The sequence below is a fragment of the Clytia hemisphaerica genome, unplaced genomic scaffold (genome assembly GCF_902728285.1).
Source record: "Clytia hemisphaerica strain Z4C2 unplaced genomic scaffold, Clytia hemisphaerica genome assembly, whole genome shotgun sequence".
NCBI lineage: Eukaryota > Metazoa > Cnidaria > Hydrozoa > Leptothecata > Clytiidae > Clytia > Clytia hemisphaerica.
Window position 1 is genome coordinate 26,174 of NW_027104291.1, and position 13,655 is coordinate 39,828.

At 33.9% G+C, this 13,655-nt stretch overlaps 1 protein-coding gene across 1 annotated transcript; it reads left to right on the forward strand.

Annotated features, from left to right (window-relative positions):
* On the forward strand, positions 1-1,517 carry LOC136817106 (uncharacterized). The gene is made up of 3 exons (XM_067073444.1): positions 1-41; positions 280-603; positions 744-1,517. Exons 2-3 carry the CDS (start codon positions 331-333, stop codon positions 1,515-1,517), a joined length of 1,047 nt encoding a protein of 348 aa, XP_066929545.1. The 5' UTR covers positions 1-41; positions 280-330.
* Positions 1,518-13,655: the final 12,138 nt, after the last annotated feature.

The following is a 13,655-nucleotide window of genomic DNA, read 5'->3' on the forward strand; positions in this document are numbered from 1 at the left end:
TTTTGCTTTCAAAGTTGGGTTTTGCAGTTAGTTACGACGAGGTATTGACTTTAGGTCAAAAACGTGGTTTCAAATACCCACTTTTTTCATCAATCCATTGCCCTATTTAGATTTGATAAGAACTCTTAGGCCATTCAACTAGTCGATGAAAAGTTTATCTCACGATGAACTTAGCGTGAATTTTCTTGGATGAGTACGCCCGATCTTTGGTATTATGTGTTCTAATTTTTATTTTATTCAATACAAAAATATTATTGATAAAGACATTCTTTATTACAGGTGACACGTTTCAAGCAAAATGTCGTTAAACATGACAAATCTGACCAAATCATGCGTCCTGAAGGAACTTCTTTCCTCCAATACGTGTCCGATAATTCCGACGTTGATTTAGCTACGCTAGATGGCAAACATACACATCATGGATTAGGTTCGTTGGCTATTGCTAATGGAAACTTCACTGATAAAAAGCTACCGACCAATCGTATCCCACGTGACAAAAGAAAGAAATGGAGTGACATCGAAGACCAACAGGGTATTGTGATTCACGAATACTACGAACCAGAGATTCCAGCACTTACGAAGACAATGTTTAAACCAATAGAGGTAACTATTTCTAACTCGTGCGGCCTTTCTACTCATTTCTTGTATATAACCCATTACCTTTTAAAATGTCCTTGATTTCTAGCACTAGATACGCTACAATAATTTATTTTGTGATAAGTTTTTATTCTTTACTTTTCTAGGGGAAATTGCCAGTGTTTCAATATATCGATCTACTTTGGACATCGAGTTATCTATTCAAAAGCATGTGTCCTAGTTGGTCCGGTTACATGAGTGCAACTTTCAATGGGCAACCGTTACCAGAATCCCACGTGACTATGCTGCCGATCATTGATTTGCATGCAACTGATCCCAGTGCTTTGTATTCACTACTTTTGTATTTAATCGACCAGAGTACCAAACTCAACATCCAAGTACCGTGTGTAACATTTGACCAGCAACTTTATATCAAGGCATATGAAATCGTCGCATCAAAGAAAATGAAAGTGTTTGTTCGTCTTGGTGGGCACCAGCTTATGAGCTTTTTAGGTTCAGTTGGCAATCTGATGGGAGGATCTGGCCTCGATAAAGCCCTTGAAACTGTCTATGCCCCTGTTACCGTCGGACATATGTTTACTGGAAAGGCTTATTCCCGCTCTGTCCGTGGTCACCTTCTTTGTGCGACTGCACTCCAATCCATTTTGATGGAAGAATTCTGGAATAAACTAACCACATCAGGAAAAGAAGAATTACAAGGGTTTTATGATTCAGACGACCCCAGTCAACACGAGAGCAAAGATTTGAGTGTAAAGCTGAAAATTGGATCGAAGCCAAACACAAAGCAGTCTCCACAGATTCAAGAACGGCTGCTTTATGGTCGAGCTATGTTAGATACGTCGGGATCGTTCAAGATTTTATACGAGCCGAAAGGACCAATGATTGGAACCTACACATCACCACAACCAATGCAATGTTGAACCTATTTGCAGCAACTGGCCACAACAACTATGCAAAATCCTGCAGGCTATATCTCCAGTCGATCGCTAAGCTTGAAATCAACCAACCAGAAGTCTATGCAGAATTTTTGAAAGGCAATCACACTGTTCGAAGAACGCTGAAGAGTTGGGCTGGTATTTGGACCGATTTATCGATCGAACAAATCTTGATGAGATCACTGAAAGGAAGATCAGGGGTTGTAGGCAAAGGCATAACGGAGAATGTCCTACGTGTCTGGACCAAAACGATGCATCGTTGCGCGGAAATTTCAGAAGCTATGGATTCAATGGTCTCCAAATCAACATCAACACAGTCACCAAAACACAAAGAGATGTTTGCTGGCGAATCAAGCGTGATTACGAAGACTTTCAAAAGATCAAGGTAAAACACACTTCTTTCAACTCCACATATTATTTGGATTGTAAGAAGCCTAATGTGAAATCAAATATTGTTATGAGTAAATTATATAACGATTTGAGCTATAGATTGCTGTCCAGGCCGAACAAAACTATAGGAATAGAAACAAATTGTAGGGTAAAGATGACAGTTGGTTATTTTCTTTCTCCTTCTATTTTTATACAGGCTTGGTTCGTGAATCGCAATCCTTTCACCGCTGGGAAGGAACTTGTATCTCTTGAATCAGGACTGGTAGATCACGACAACAGTCTTAACTGTGACAAGCTGAAGAAGTTGGGGCAGCAATTCATAAAGAAATAAGGGAAATCGTACACTGATTTTCATGCGAAAAAAAAGCAAACAAATCACCAATCTGCTAAGTCTCTACTCAAATGTGAATATCGACAAAGATAAAGTTACGGTAGACCCATTGACACTCTTCCTCCGACTGATAGTTCTCGTTGAGCGAAAACCCGAGAAGGAAATCGCCGAGTATTTCGATTACGAGTTGGCACCTTATCCTATGGCACTGTTCAAAGATGGTCTGATGCGCACAGCTAAAAAATCCGCTCTAAAACCATTTCTTCAAAAAGGTATCTCCTCGGTTGAACCTAAAACGGGACCCGAAACAGTTAGAATCGTCGATGGTGGAGCTTTGCTGTGGTGTTGCGACTGGAAGAAGAACGAAACCTTCGATACTATCTTTGAGAGATATGCTAGTTTCTTGAAGCAATTAAAGATTGACACGATCGTGTTTGACGGATATGACATGTCAACGAAAGATTCAACACATCAAAAACGGGCCGGTTCTATATCTCAAGATATCGATATCAAAGGAGGCAACCCCTGCCCTGCGAATCGGAAAGACTTTCTTGGGAACTACCAGAACAAGAAGCATTTTGTTGAGCACCTGGCAGCACATCTTAGCTCTACCTTCAAAGTAATCGAATGCCCTAGCGATGCTGACACCTCAATTGTGAAAGAAGCACTGATCATTGCCAAAATTCAATTGTGACGGTATTTTCCGACGATACCGATGTTCTTTGCTTGCTAGCCCACCATGCTTTCAAAGATCCGTCACTCAAAGATATATATCTTGGCGACATGACCAAAAGGAAAGGCCGCAAAAGGGAGTTTTATAAGATATCTGACATCACAACAAACAACGAGAAGCTTTGCCAATATTTGTTGTTTGCACATGCTTTCACTGGATGTGATACAACTTCAGCCATCCACAATTTTGGTAAGACATCAATATACCAAAAAATTGCTGCTTCACCTGAATTACAATCACTCGCCAGCAAATTTTATGAAGAAGCATGTCCTGAAGAAATAGGAAACGCTACAATACGTTTTTTTTGAGCTCCTTCATTCTCCATCGGATTCATTATCTGTTATCAGAAAATCAAAATACGAGCAAATGGTTTTATCCAATCGTGCCAGCATCGATCCTTCGACGTTACCACTCCATCTCCAAGGGCAGCATATTTCCATGGGCTAAGAGTCTACCATCAGATCAAAGTATGGAGGGATCTAAGAGACTTAGACTTCATGCCACTCAATTGGGGCTGGCAACTCGTTGGAGATTTGTTGTTTCCAATCATGACGGACGAAGAAGCTGGTCCTCCTGACTTGTTGAAAATCATTCGATGTGGGTGCAAAAGTGGATGCGATAGCAATCGTTGTACCTGTCGTAAATCAGGTCTGAAATGTACCACTTTTTGCAAAGAGTGTCTTGGTACATCGTGTAGAAATATCGAAATCGATAATGATAATGAGGACAATGTTCCTATTTATGACGTAGATCTTGAAGATAGAACTTTATGGATATTTTTGTTTAGCTTGAAGTTAGATTTTGCAGACCAGGCAAAAAAATTATCCTTACTTGGTCACTTGACTGTAAGTTACATTTCGCGGATCAGTCCTGATCAGTCAAAAAACCCTTTATCTTACTTGTGTCACAGGACTTGAAAGTAGGAATTTACAGATCAGTCAAAAAAATTTATCCTTACTTGGTCACATGACTTGAAAGTTAGATTTTGCAGATCAGTTGATCAGTCCAAAAAATTTTATCCTTATTGGTCACATTACTTGAAAGTTAGAATTTACAGATCAGTCAAAAAAAAATATCCTTACTTGGGTCACATGACTTGAAGTTTAAATTTTGCATATCAGTCAAAAAAATTTATCCTTACTTGGTCACCATTCATTGCTTAAGAGTTCTTTAAAACTTTCACAAAAAGTTTATTCCCACTACACGGTCATGTGGTTTAAAAGTTAGATTTTAAATATTAGTCAAAAAAATTTATCCTTACTTGGTCACATGACTTGAAATAGATTTTGCTGACCAGGCAAAAAAAATTATCCTTACTTGGTCACATGACTTGAAAGCTAGATTTTGCAAACCAGGCAAAAAAATTTATCCTTACTTGGTCACATGACTTGAAAGTTAGATTTTGCAAACCAGGCAAAAATATTTATCCTTACTTGGTCACATGACTTGAAAGTTACATTTTGCGGATCAGTCCTGATCAGTCAAAAAGATTTATCCTTATTTTATCACATGACTTGAAAGTTAGATTTTACAGATCAGTCAAAAAAATCTATCCTTACTTGGTCACATGACTTGAAAGTTAGATTTTGCAGATCAGTCCTGATCAGTCAAAAAAATTTATCCTTACTTGGTCACCTGACTTGAAAGTTAGAGTTTGCAGATAAGTCAAAAAAGTTTATCCTTACTTGGTCACCTGACTTGAAAGTTAGAGTTTGCAGATAAGTCAAAAAAATTTATCCTTACTTGGTCACATGACTTGAAAGTTAGATTTTGCAAACCAGGCAAAAATATTTATCCTTACTTGGTCACATGACTTGAAAGTTAAATTTTGCATATCAGTCAAAAAAATTTATCCTTACTTGGTCACCATTCATTGCTTAAGAGTTCTTTAAAACTTTCACAAAAATTTATATTCCCACTACACGGTCATGTGGTTTAAAAGTTAGATTTTAAATATTAGTCAAAAAAATTTATCCTTACTTGGTCACATGACTTGAAAGTTAGAGTTTGCAGATAAGTCAAAAAAATTTATCCTTACTTGGTCACATGACTTGATAGTTAGATTTTGCAGACCAGGCAAAAAAATTTATCCTTACTTGGTCACATGACTTGAAAGTTAGATTTTGCAGACCAGGCAAAAAAATTTATCCTTACTTGGTCACATGACTGTAAGTTACATTTCGCGGATCAGTCCTGATCAGTCAAAAAAAATTTATCCTTACTTGGTCACATGACTTGAAAGTAGGAATTTACAGATCAGTCAAAAAAGTTTATCCTTACTTGGTCACATGACTTGAAAGTTAGATTTTGCAGATCAGTCCTGATCAGTCAAAAAAATTTATCCTTACTTGGTCACCTGACTTGAAAGTTAGAGTTTGCAGATAAGTCAAAAAAGTTTATCCTTAATTGGTCACATAACTTGAAAGTTAGAATTTACAGATCAGTCAAAAAAAATTATCCTTACTTGGTCACATGACTTGAAAGTTAAATTTTGCTTATCAGTCAAAAAAATTTATCCTTACTTGGTCACCATTCATTGCTTAAGAGTTCTTTAAAACTTTCACAAAAATTTATATTCCCACTACACGGTCATGTGGTTTAAAAGTTAGATTTTAAATATTAGTCAAAAAAATTTATCCTTACTTTGTCACATGACTTGAAAGTTAGAGTTTGCAGATAAGTCAAAAAAATTTATCCTTACTTGGTCACATGACTTGATAGTTAGATTTTGCAGACCAGGCAAAAAAAATTTATCCTTACTTGGTCACATGACTTGAAAGTTAGATTTTGCAGACCAGGCAAAAAAATTATCCTTACTTGGTCACATGACTTGTAAGTTACATTTCGCGGATCAGTCCTGATCAGTCAAAAAAAATTTATCCTTACTTGGTCACATGACTTGAAAGTAGGAATTTACAGATCAGTCAAAAAAATTATCCTTACTTGGTCACATGACTTGTAAGTTAGATTTTGCAGATCAGTCCTGATCAGTCAAAAAATTTTATCCTTACTTGGTCACATAACTTGAAAGTTAGAATTTACAGATCAGTCAAAAAAAAATATCCTTACTTGGTCACATGACTTGAAAGTTAAATTTTGCATATCAGTCAAAAAAATTTATCCTTACTTGGTCACCATTCATTGCTTAAGAGTTCTTTAAAACTTTCACAAAAATTTATATTCCCACTACACGGTCATGTGGTTTAAAAGTTAGATTTTAAATATTAGTCAAAAAAATTTATCCTTACTTGGTCACATGACTTGAAAGTTAGAGTTTGCAGATAAGTCAAAAAAATTTATCCTTACTTGGTCACATGACTTGATAGTTAGATTTTGCAGACCAGGCAAAAAAAATTTATCCTTACTTGGTCACATGACTTGAAAGTTAGATTTTGCAGACCAGGCAAAAAAATTATCCTTACTTGGTCACATGACTTGTAAGTTACATTTCGCGGATCAGTCCTGATCAGTCAAAAAAAATTTATCCTTACTTGGTCACATGACTTGAAAGTAGGAATTTACAGATCAGTCAAAAAAGTTTATCCTTACTTGGTCACATGACTTGAAAGTTAGATTTTGCAGATCAGTCCTGATCAGTCAAAAAATTTTATCCTTAATTGGTCACATAACTTGAAAGTTAGAATTTACAGATCAGTCAAAAAAAAAATATCCTTACTTGGTCACATGACTTGAAAGTTAAATTTTGCATATCAGTCAAAAAAATTTATCCTTACTTGGTCACCATTCATTGCTTAAGAGATCTTTAAAACTTTCACAAAAATTTGTATTCCCACTACACGGTCATGTGGTTTAAAAGTTAGATTTTAAATATTAGTCAAAAAAATTTATCCTTACTTGGTCACATGACTTGAAAGTTAGATTTTGCTGACCAGGCAAAAAAAATTATCCTTACTTGGTCACATGACTTGAAAGCTAGATTTTGCAAACCAGGCAAAAAAATTTATCCTTACTTGGTCACATGACTTGAAAGTTAGATTTTGCAAACCAGGCAAAAATATTTATCCTTACTTGGTCACATGACTTGAAAGTTAAATTTTGCATATCAGTCAAAAAAATTTATCCTTACTTGGTCACCATTCATTGCTTAAGAGTTCTTTAAAACTTTCACAAAAATTTATATTCCCACTACACGGTCATGTGGTTTAAAAGTTAGATTTTAAATATTAGTCAAAAAAATTTATCCTTACTTGGTCACATGACTTGAAAGTTAGAGTTTGCAGATAAGTCAAAAAAATTTATCCTTACTTGGTCACATGACTTGATAGTTAGATTTTGCAGACCAGGCAAAAAAAATTTATCCTTACTTGGTCACATGACTTGAAAGTTAGATTTTGCAGACCAGGCAAAAAAATTATCCTTACTTGGTCACATGACTTGTAAGTTACATTTCGCGGATCAGTCCTGATCAGTCAAAAAAAATTTATCCTTACTTGGTCACATGACTTGAAAGTAGGAATTTACAGATCAGTCAAAAAAGTTTATCCTTACTTGGTCACATGACTTGAAAGTTAGATTTTGCAGATCAGTCCTGATCAGTCAAAAAATTTTATCCTTAATTGGTCACATAACTTGAAAGTTAGAATTTACAGATCAGTCAAAAAAAAATATCCTTACTTGGTCACATGACTTGAAAGTTAAATTTTGCATATCAGTCAAAAAAATTTATCCTTACTTGGTCACCATTCATTGCTTAAGAGTTCTTTAAAACTTTCACAAAAATTTGTATTCCCACTACACGGTCATGTGGTTTAAAAGTTAGATTTTAAATATTAGTCAAAAAAATTTATCCTTACTTGGTCACATGACTTGAAAGTTAGATTTTGCTGACCAGGCAAAAAAAATTATCCTTACTTGGTCACATGACTTGAAAGCTAGATTTTGCAAACCAGGCAAAAAAATTTATCCTTACTTGGTCACATGACTTGAAAGTTAGATTTTGCAAACCAGGCAAAAATATTTATCCTTACTTGGTCACATGACTTGAAAGTTAAATTTTGCATATCAGTCAAAAAAATTTATCCTTACTTGGTCACCATTCATTGCTTAAGAGTTCTTTAAAACTTTCACAAAAATTTATATTCCCACTACACGGTCATGTGGTTTAAAAGTTAGATTTTAAATATTAGTCAAAAAAATTATCCTTACTTGGTCACATGACTTGAAAGTTAGAGTTTGCAGATAAGTCAAAAAAATTTATCCTTACTTGGTCACATGACTTGATAGTTAGATTTTGCAGACCAGGCAAAAAAAATTTATCCTTACTTGGTCACATGACTTGAAAGTTAGATTTTGCAGACCAGGCAAAAAAATTATCCTTACTTGGTCACATGACTTGTAAGTTACATTTCGCGGATCAGTCCTGATCAGTCAAAAAAATTTATCCTTACTTGGTCACATGACTTGAAAGTAGGAATTTACAGATCAGTCAAAAAGTTTATCCTTACTTGGTCACATGACTTGAAAGTTAGATTTTGCAGATCAGTCCTGATCAGTCAAAAAAATTTTATCCTTAATTGGTCACATAACTTGAAAGTTAGAATTTACAGATCAGTCAAAAAAAAATATCCTTACTTGGTCACATGACTTGAAAGTTAAATTTTGCATATCAGTCAAAAAAATTTATCCTTACTTGGTCACCATTCATTGCTTAAGAGTTCTTTAAAACTTTCACAAAAGTTTATATTCCCACTACACGGTCATGTGGTTTAAAAGTTAGATTTTAAATATTAGTCAAAAAAATTTATCCTTACTTGGTCACATGACTTGAAAGTTAGATTTTGCTGACCAGGCAAAAAAAATTATCCTTACTTGGTCACATGACTTGAAAGCTAGATTTTGCAAACCAGGCAAAAAAATTTATCCTTACTTGGTCACATGACTTGAAAGTTAGATTTTGCAAACCAGGCAAAAATATTTATCCTTACTTGGTCACATGACTTGAAAGTTACATTTTGCGGATCAGTCCTGATCAGTCAAAAAGATTTATCCTTATTTTATCACATGACTTGAAAGTTAGATTTTACAGATCAGTCAAAAAAATCTATCCTTACTTGGTCACATGACTTGAAAGTTAGATTTTGCAGATCAGTCCTGATCAGTCAAAAAAATTTATCCTTACTTGGTCACCTGACTTGAAAGTTAGAGTTTGCAGATAAGTCAAAAAAGTTTATCCTTACTTGGTCACATGACTTGAAAGTTAGATTTTGCAGACCAGGCAAAAAAATTTATCCTTACTTGGTCACATGACTTGAAAGTTACATTTTGCGGATCAGTCCTGATCAGTCAAAAAAGTTTATCCTTAATTGGTCACATAACTTGAAAGTTAGAATTTACAGATCAGTCAAAAAAAAATATCCTTACTTGGTCACATGACTTGAAAGTTAAATTTTGCATATCAGTCAAAAAAATTTATCCTTACTTGGTCACCATTCATTGCTTAAGAGTTCTTTAAAACTTTCACAAAAATTTATATTCCCACTACACGGTCATGTGGTTTAAAAGTTAGATTTTAAATATTAGTCAAAAAAATTTATCCTTACTTGGTCACATGACTTGAAAGTTAGATTTTGCTGACCAGGCAAAAAAAATTATCCTTACTTGGTCACATGACTTGAAAGCTAGATTTTGCAAACCAGGCAAAAAAATTTATCCTTACTTGGTCACATGACTTGAAAGTTAGATTTTGCAAACCAGGCAAAAAAATTTATCCTTACTTGGTCACATGACTTGAAAGTTACATTTTGCGGATCAGTCCTGATCAGTCAAAAAGATTTATCCTTATTTTATCACATGACTTGAAAGTTAGATTTTACAGATCAGTCAAAAAAATTTATCCTTACTTGGTCACATGACTTGAAAGTTAGAGTTTGCAGATAAGTCAAAAAAGTTTATCCTTACTTGGTCACATGACTTGAAAGTTAGATTTTGCAGACCAGGTAAAAAAATTTATCCTTACTTGGTCACATGACTTGAAAGTTACATTTTGCGGATCAGTCCTGATCAGTCAAAAAAATTTATCCTTATTTTATCACATGACTTGAAAGTTAGATTTTACAGATCAGTCAAAAAATTTATCCTTACTTGGTCACATGACTTGAAAGTTAGATTTTGCAGATCAGTCCTGATCAGTCAAAAAAATTTATCCTTAATTGGTCACATAACTTGAAAGTTAGAATTTTGCATATCAGTCAAAAAAAATTATCCTTACTTGGTCACCATTCATTGCTTAAGAGTTCTTTAAAACTTTCACAAAAATTTATATTCCCACTACACGGTCATGTGGTTTAAAAGTTAGATTTTAAATATTAGTCAAAATAATTTATCCTTACTTGGTCACATGACTTGAAAGTTAGAGTTTGCAGATAAGTCAAAAAAATTTATCCTTACTTGGTCACATGACTTGATAGTTAGATTTTGCAGACCAGGCAAAAAAATTTATCCTTACTTGGTCACATGACTTGAAAGTTAGATTTTGCAGACCAGGCAAAAGATTTATCCTTACTTGGTCACATGACTTGAAAGTAGGAATTTACAGATCAGTCAAAAAAGTTTATCCTTACTTGGTCACATGACTTGAAAGTTAGATTTTGCAGATCAGTAGTGATCATTCAAAAAAATTTATCCTTACTTGGTGACATGACTTGAAAGTTAGATTTAGCAGACCAGGCAAAAGAATTTATCCTTACTTGGTCACATGATTTAAAAGTTAGATTTTACAGATTAGTCAAAAAATTTATCATTACTTGGTCACCATTCATTATGTAAGAGTTCTCTAAATTTTTCACAAAAATTTATATTCCCACTACACGGTCACGTGATTTAAAAGTTAGATTTTAAAGATTAGTCAACAAAATTTATCCTTACTTGGTCACATGACTTGAAAGTTAGATTTTGCGGATCAGTCCTGACCAGTCAAAAAATTTTATCCTTACTTGGTCACATAGCTTGAAAGTTAGAATTTACAGATCAGTCAAAAAAATTTATCCTTACTTGGTCACATGACTTGAAAATTAGATTTTGCAGATCAGTCCTGATCAGTCAAAAAAATTTATCCTTATTTGGTCACATAACTTGAAAGTTAGAGTTTGCAGATCAGTCAAAAAGATTTATCCTTACTTGGTCACGATGCATTGCGTAAGAGTTCTTTAAAAAATTTGCAAAAATTTATATTCCCACTACACGGTCACGTGATTTAAAAGTTAGATTTTAAAGATTGGTCAAAAAAGTTTTCATTACATGGTCACATGACTTGAAAGCTATATTTTGCAGATCAGTCAAAAAAAATTATCCTTACCTGGTCACATGACTTGAAGGTTAGATTTCGAAGATCAGGTTAAAAAATTATCGTTACTTGGTCACATAACTTGAAAGTTAGATGTTGCAGATCAGTCAAAAAATGTTATCCTTACTCGGTGACATGACTTAAAAGTTAAATTTTCCAGATCAGTCCTGATCAGTCAAAAAAAAATTATCCTTAGTTGGTCACATAATACTTGAAAGTTAGAATTTACAGATCAGTCAAAAAAATTTATCCTTACTTGGTCACGATGCATTGCGTAAGAGTTCTTTAAAAATTTCGCAAAAATTTATATTCTCACTACACGGTCACGTGATTTAAAAATTAGATTTTACAGATTAGTCAAAAAAATTATCCTTACTTGGTCACATGACTTGAAAGTTAGATTTCGCAGATCAGGCAAAAAAATTTATCTTACTTGGTCACGGGGTATTGTTGGAGCGCTCTTTAAAAATTTCGCAAAATTTTATATTCCCACTACACGGTCACGTGATTTAAAAGTTAGGTTTTGCATATTAATTCAAAAAGAATTTATTACATGGTTACATGACTTGAAAGTTAGATTTTGCAGATCAGTCAAATAATTTATCCTTACTTGGTCACGTGACTTGAAAGTTAGATTTTGTAGATCAGTCAAAAAGATTTGTCCTTGCTTGGTCACCATGAATTGCGTAAAAGTTCTTTAAAAATTTCGCAAAAATTTATGTTTCCACTACATGGTCACGTATTTAAAAGTTAGATTTTGCAGATTAATTCAAAAATTTATCATTACTTGGTTACAATTGACTTGAATGTTAGATTTTGCAGATTAGTCAAAAAAATTTATCCTTACTTGGTCATTTTTACATCAAACACTACTTGGTCACGTTTTTTCATTCACTAGAAATGTTCATAACTTCGACCAACAACTCCAAACAATACTTGGTCAAGCCTTTTTACTCATAAGAAATTTTCCTAATTTGGACCAAAAACTCTAAACACTAATTGGTCAAATTTTTTTATCCTTAAAAATGCTCATATTTTGCACCAAAACACCAAACACTACTCGGTCACGCCTTTTCACTCATAAGAAATGTTCATTATTTAGACCATAAACCACGCCTTTTCACTCATAAAAAATGTTCATAGTTTGGTCTAAAGACATCAAACACTACTTGGTTACGTCTTTTTCCTCATTTGAAATGTTCATAGTTTGGACCAAAAAGACCAAACACTGCTTTGTCTCGCCAATTCACTCATAAGGAATGTTCATAATTTTGATCAAAGAAACCAAACACTACTCCGTCGCGCGTTTTTCCTCATCAGAAATGTTCATAGTTTGGATCAAAAACACCAAACACTACTTGGTCGCGACTCTTCACTCCTTAAACATTGAGATATTTTTCACATAAAAACCCCACCAAACGTTACTTAATCATATCTTTCATTAAAAGCTCTCCTCACTTCCATTATTCGTCCAAAAATTTCTTCGATATTTAAAGAATTTTACGACATATTGAAAGTTCAGGTGAAGAGGAGTTGCTAACTTGCACTTTTAGTACATTGGCGGCCGAAACACCCGACGAGACAGAAAGAGATATACCTTTTTCTATTGAGATTTGTTAAGAATATTCAATTTTTTTTTAAGCTTTAGGGTGTTCTTTCTTTTGAATCTTAACCCTAAAAATATTATCGAAATTTTTACGGCGATCTTTAACCGGTATGACCGATTTTAAGGGATCCCAACCGTGATCAGGATAGGATAGAGTGATCTGTCGAAAATGAAAGTGTCTCAGAACTTGTGACCTGTTTGATGTATGTATCAAAAAACTTCTTTCTTCTACATTTTGACTTGTCATAAGGAGACTTTATCATTACTTTTAGAGATACTAAAGAAACGCTACACAGATAGTGATCTGTGAAAACTAATTTATTTGAAATTATTTAAAAAATAATGTCAAATTCGATTCCATTATTTTATAAATTTTCTTGTGCCGCTTCTTAGAAGCCGTATACAGTACGTTCTTTATAAAGTTTTTGACATTGAGATTTCAACCATTACTTTTTGCTAGACGGAACAAGAAAGCGATCTTCCATTCACTTTAATAGTTTGTTTGTTAACACTTTTAAACAAAGAGAGAGATCAACCATAGACTATTTAATGCTTCATTTGTTTATTAACACCTTCACATGAAAGAACAATTTTCTTGTTTAATTTCAACAGCTATAAAGGTGTTACAGAACAATGCAATTAAAAAAAAAGCAAGTAGAAACCACCTCTAATCTCAAGATCAATCAGAAATAATTTATGCGATTATTCATGCATATATTATGACGTAAAAGAGAAAATAACAATAGGAGACGAAGTAAGGA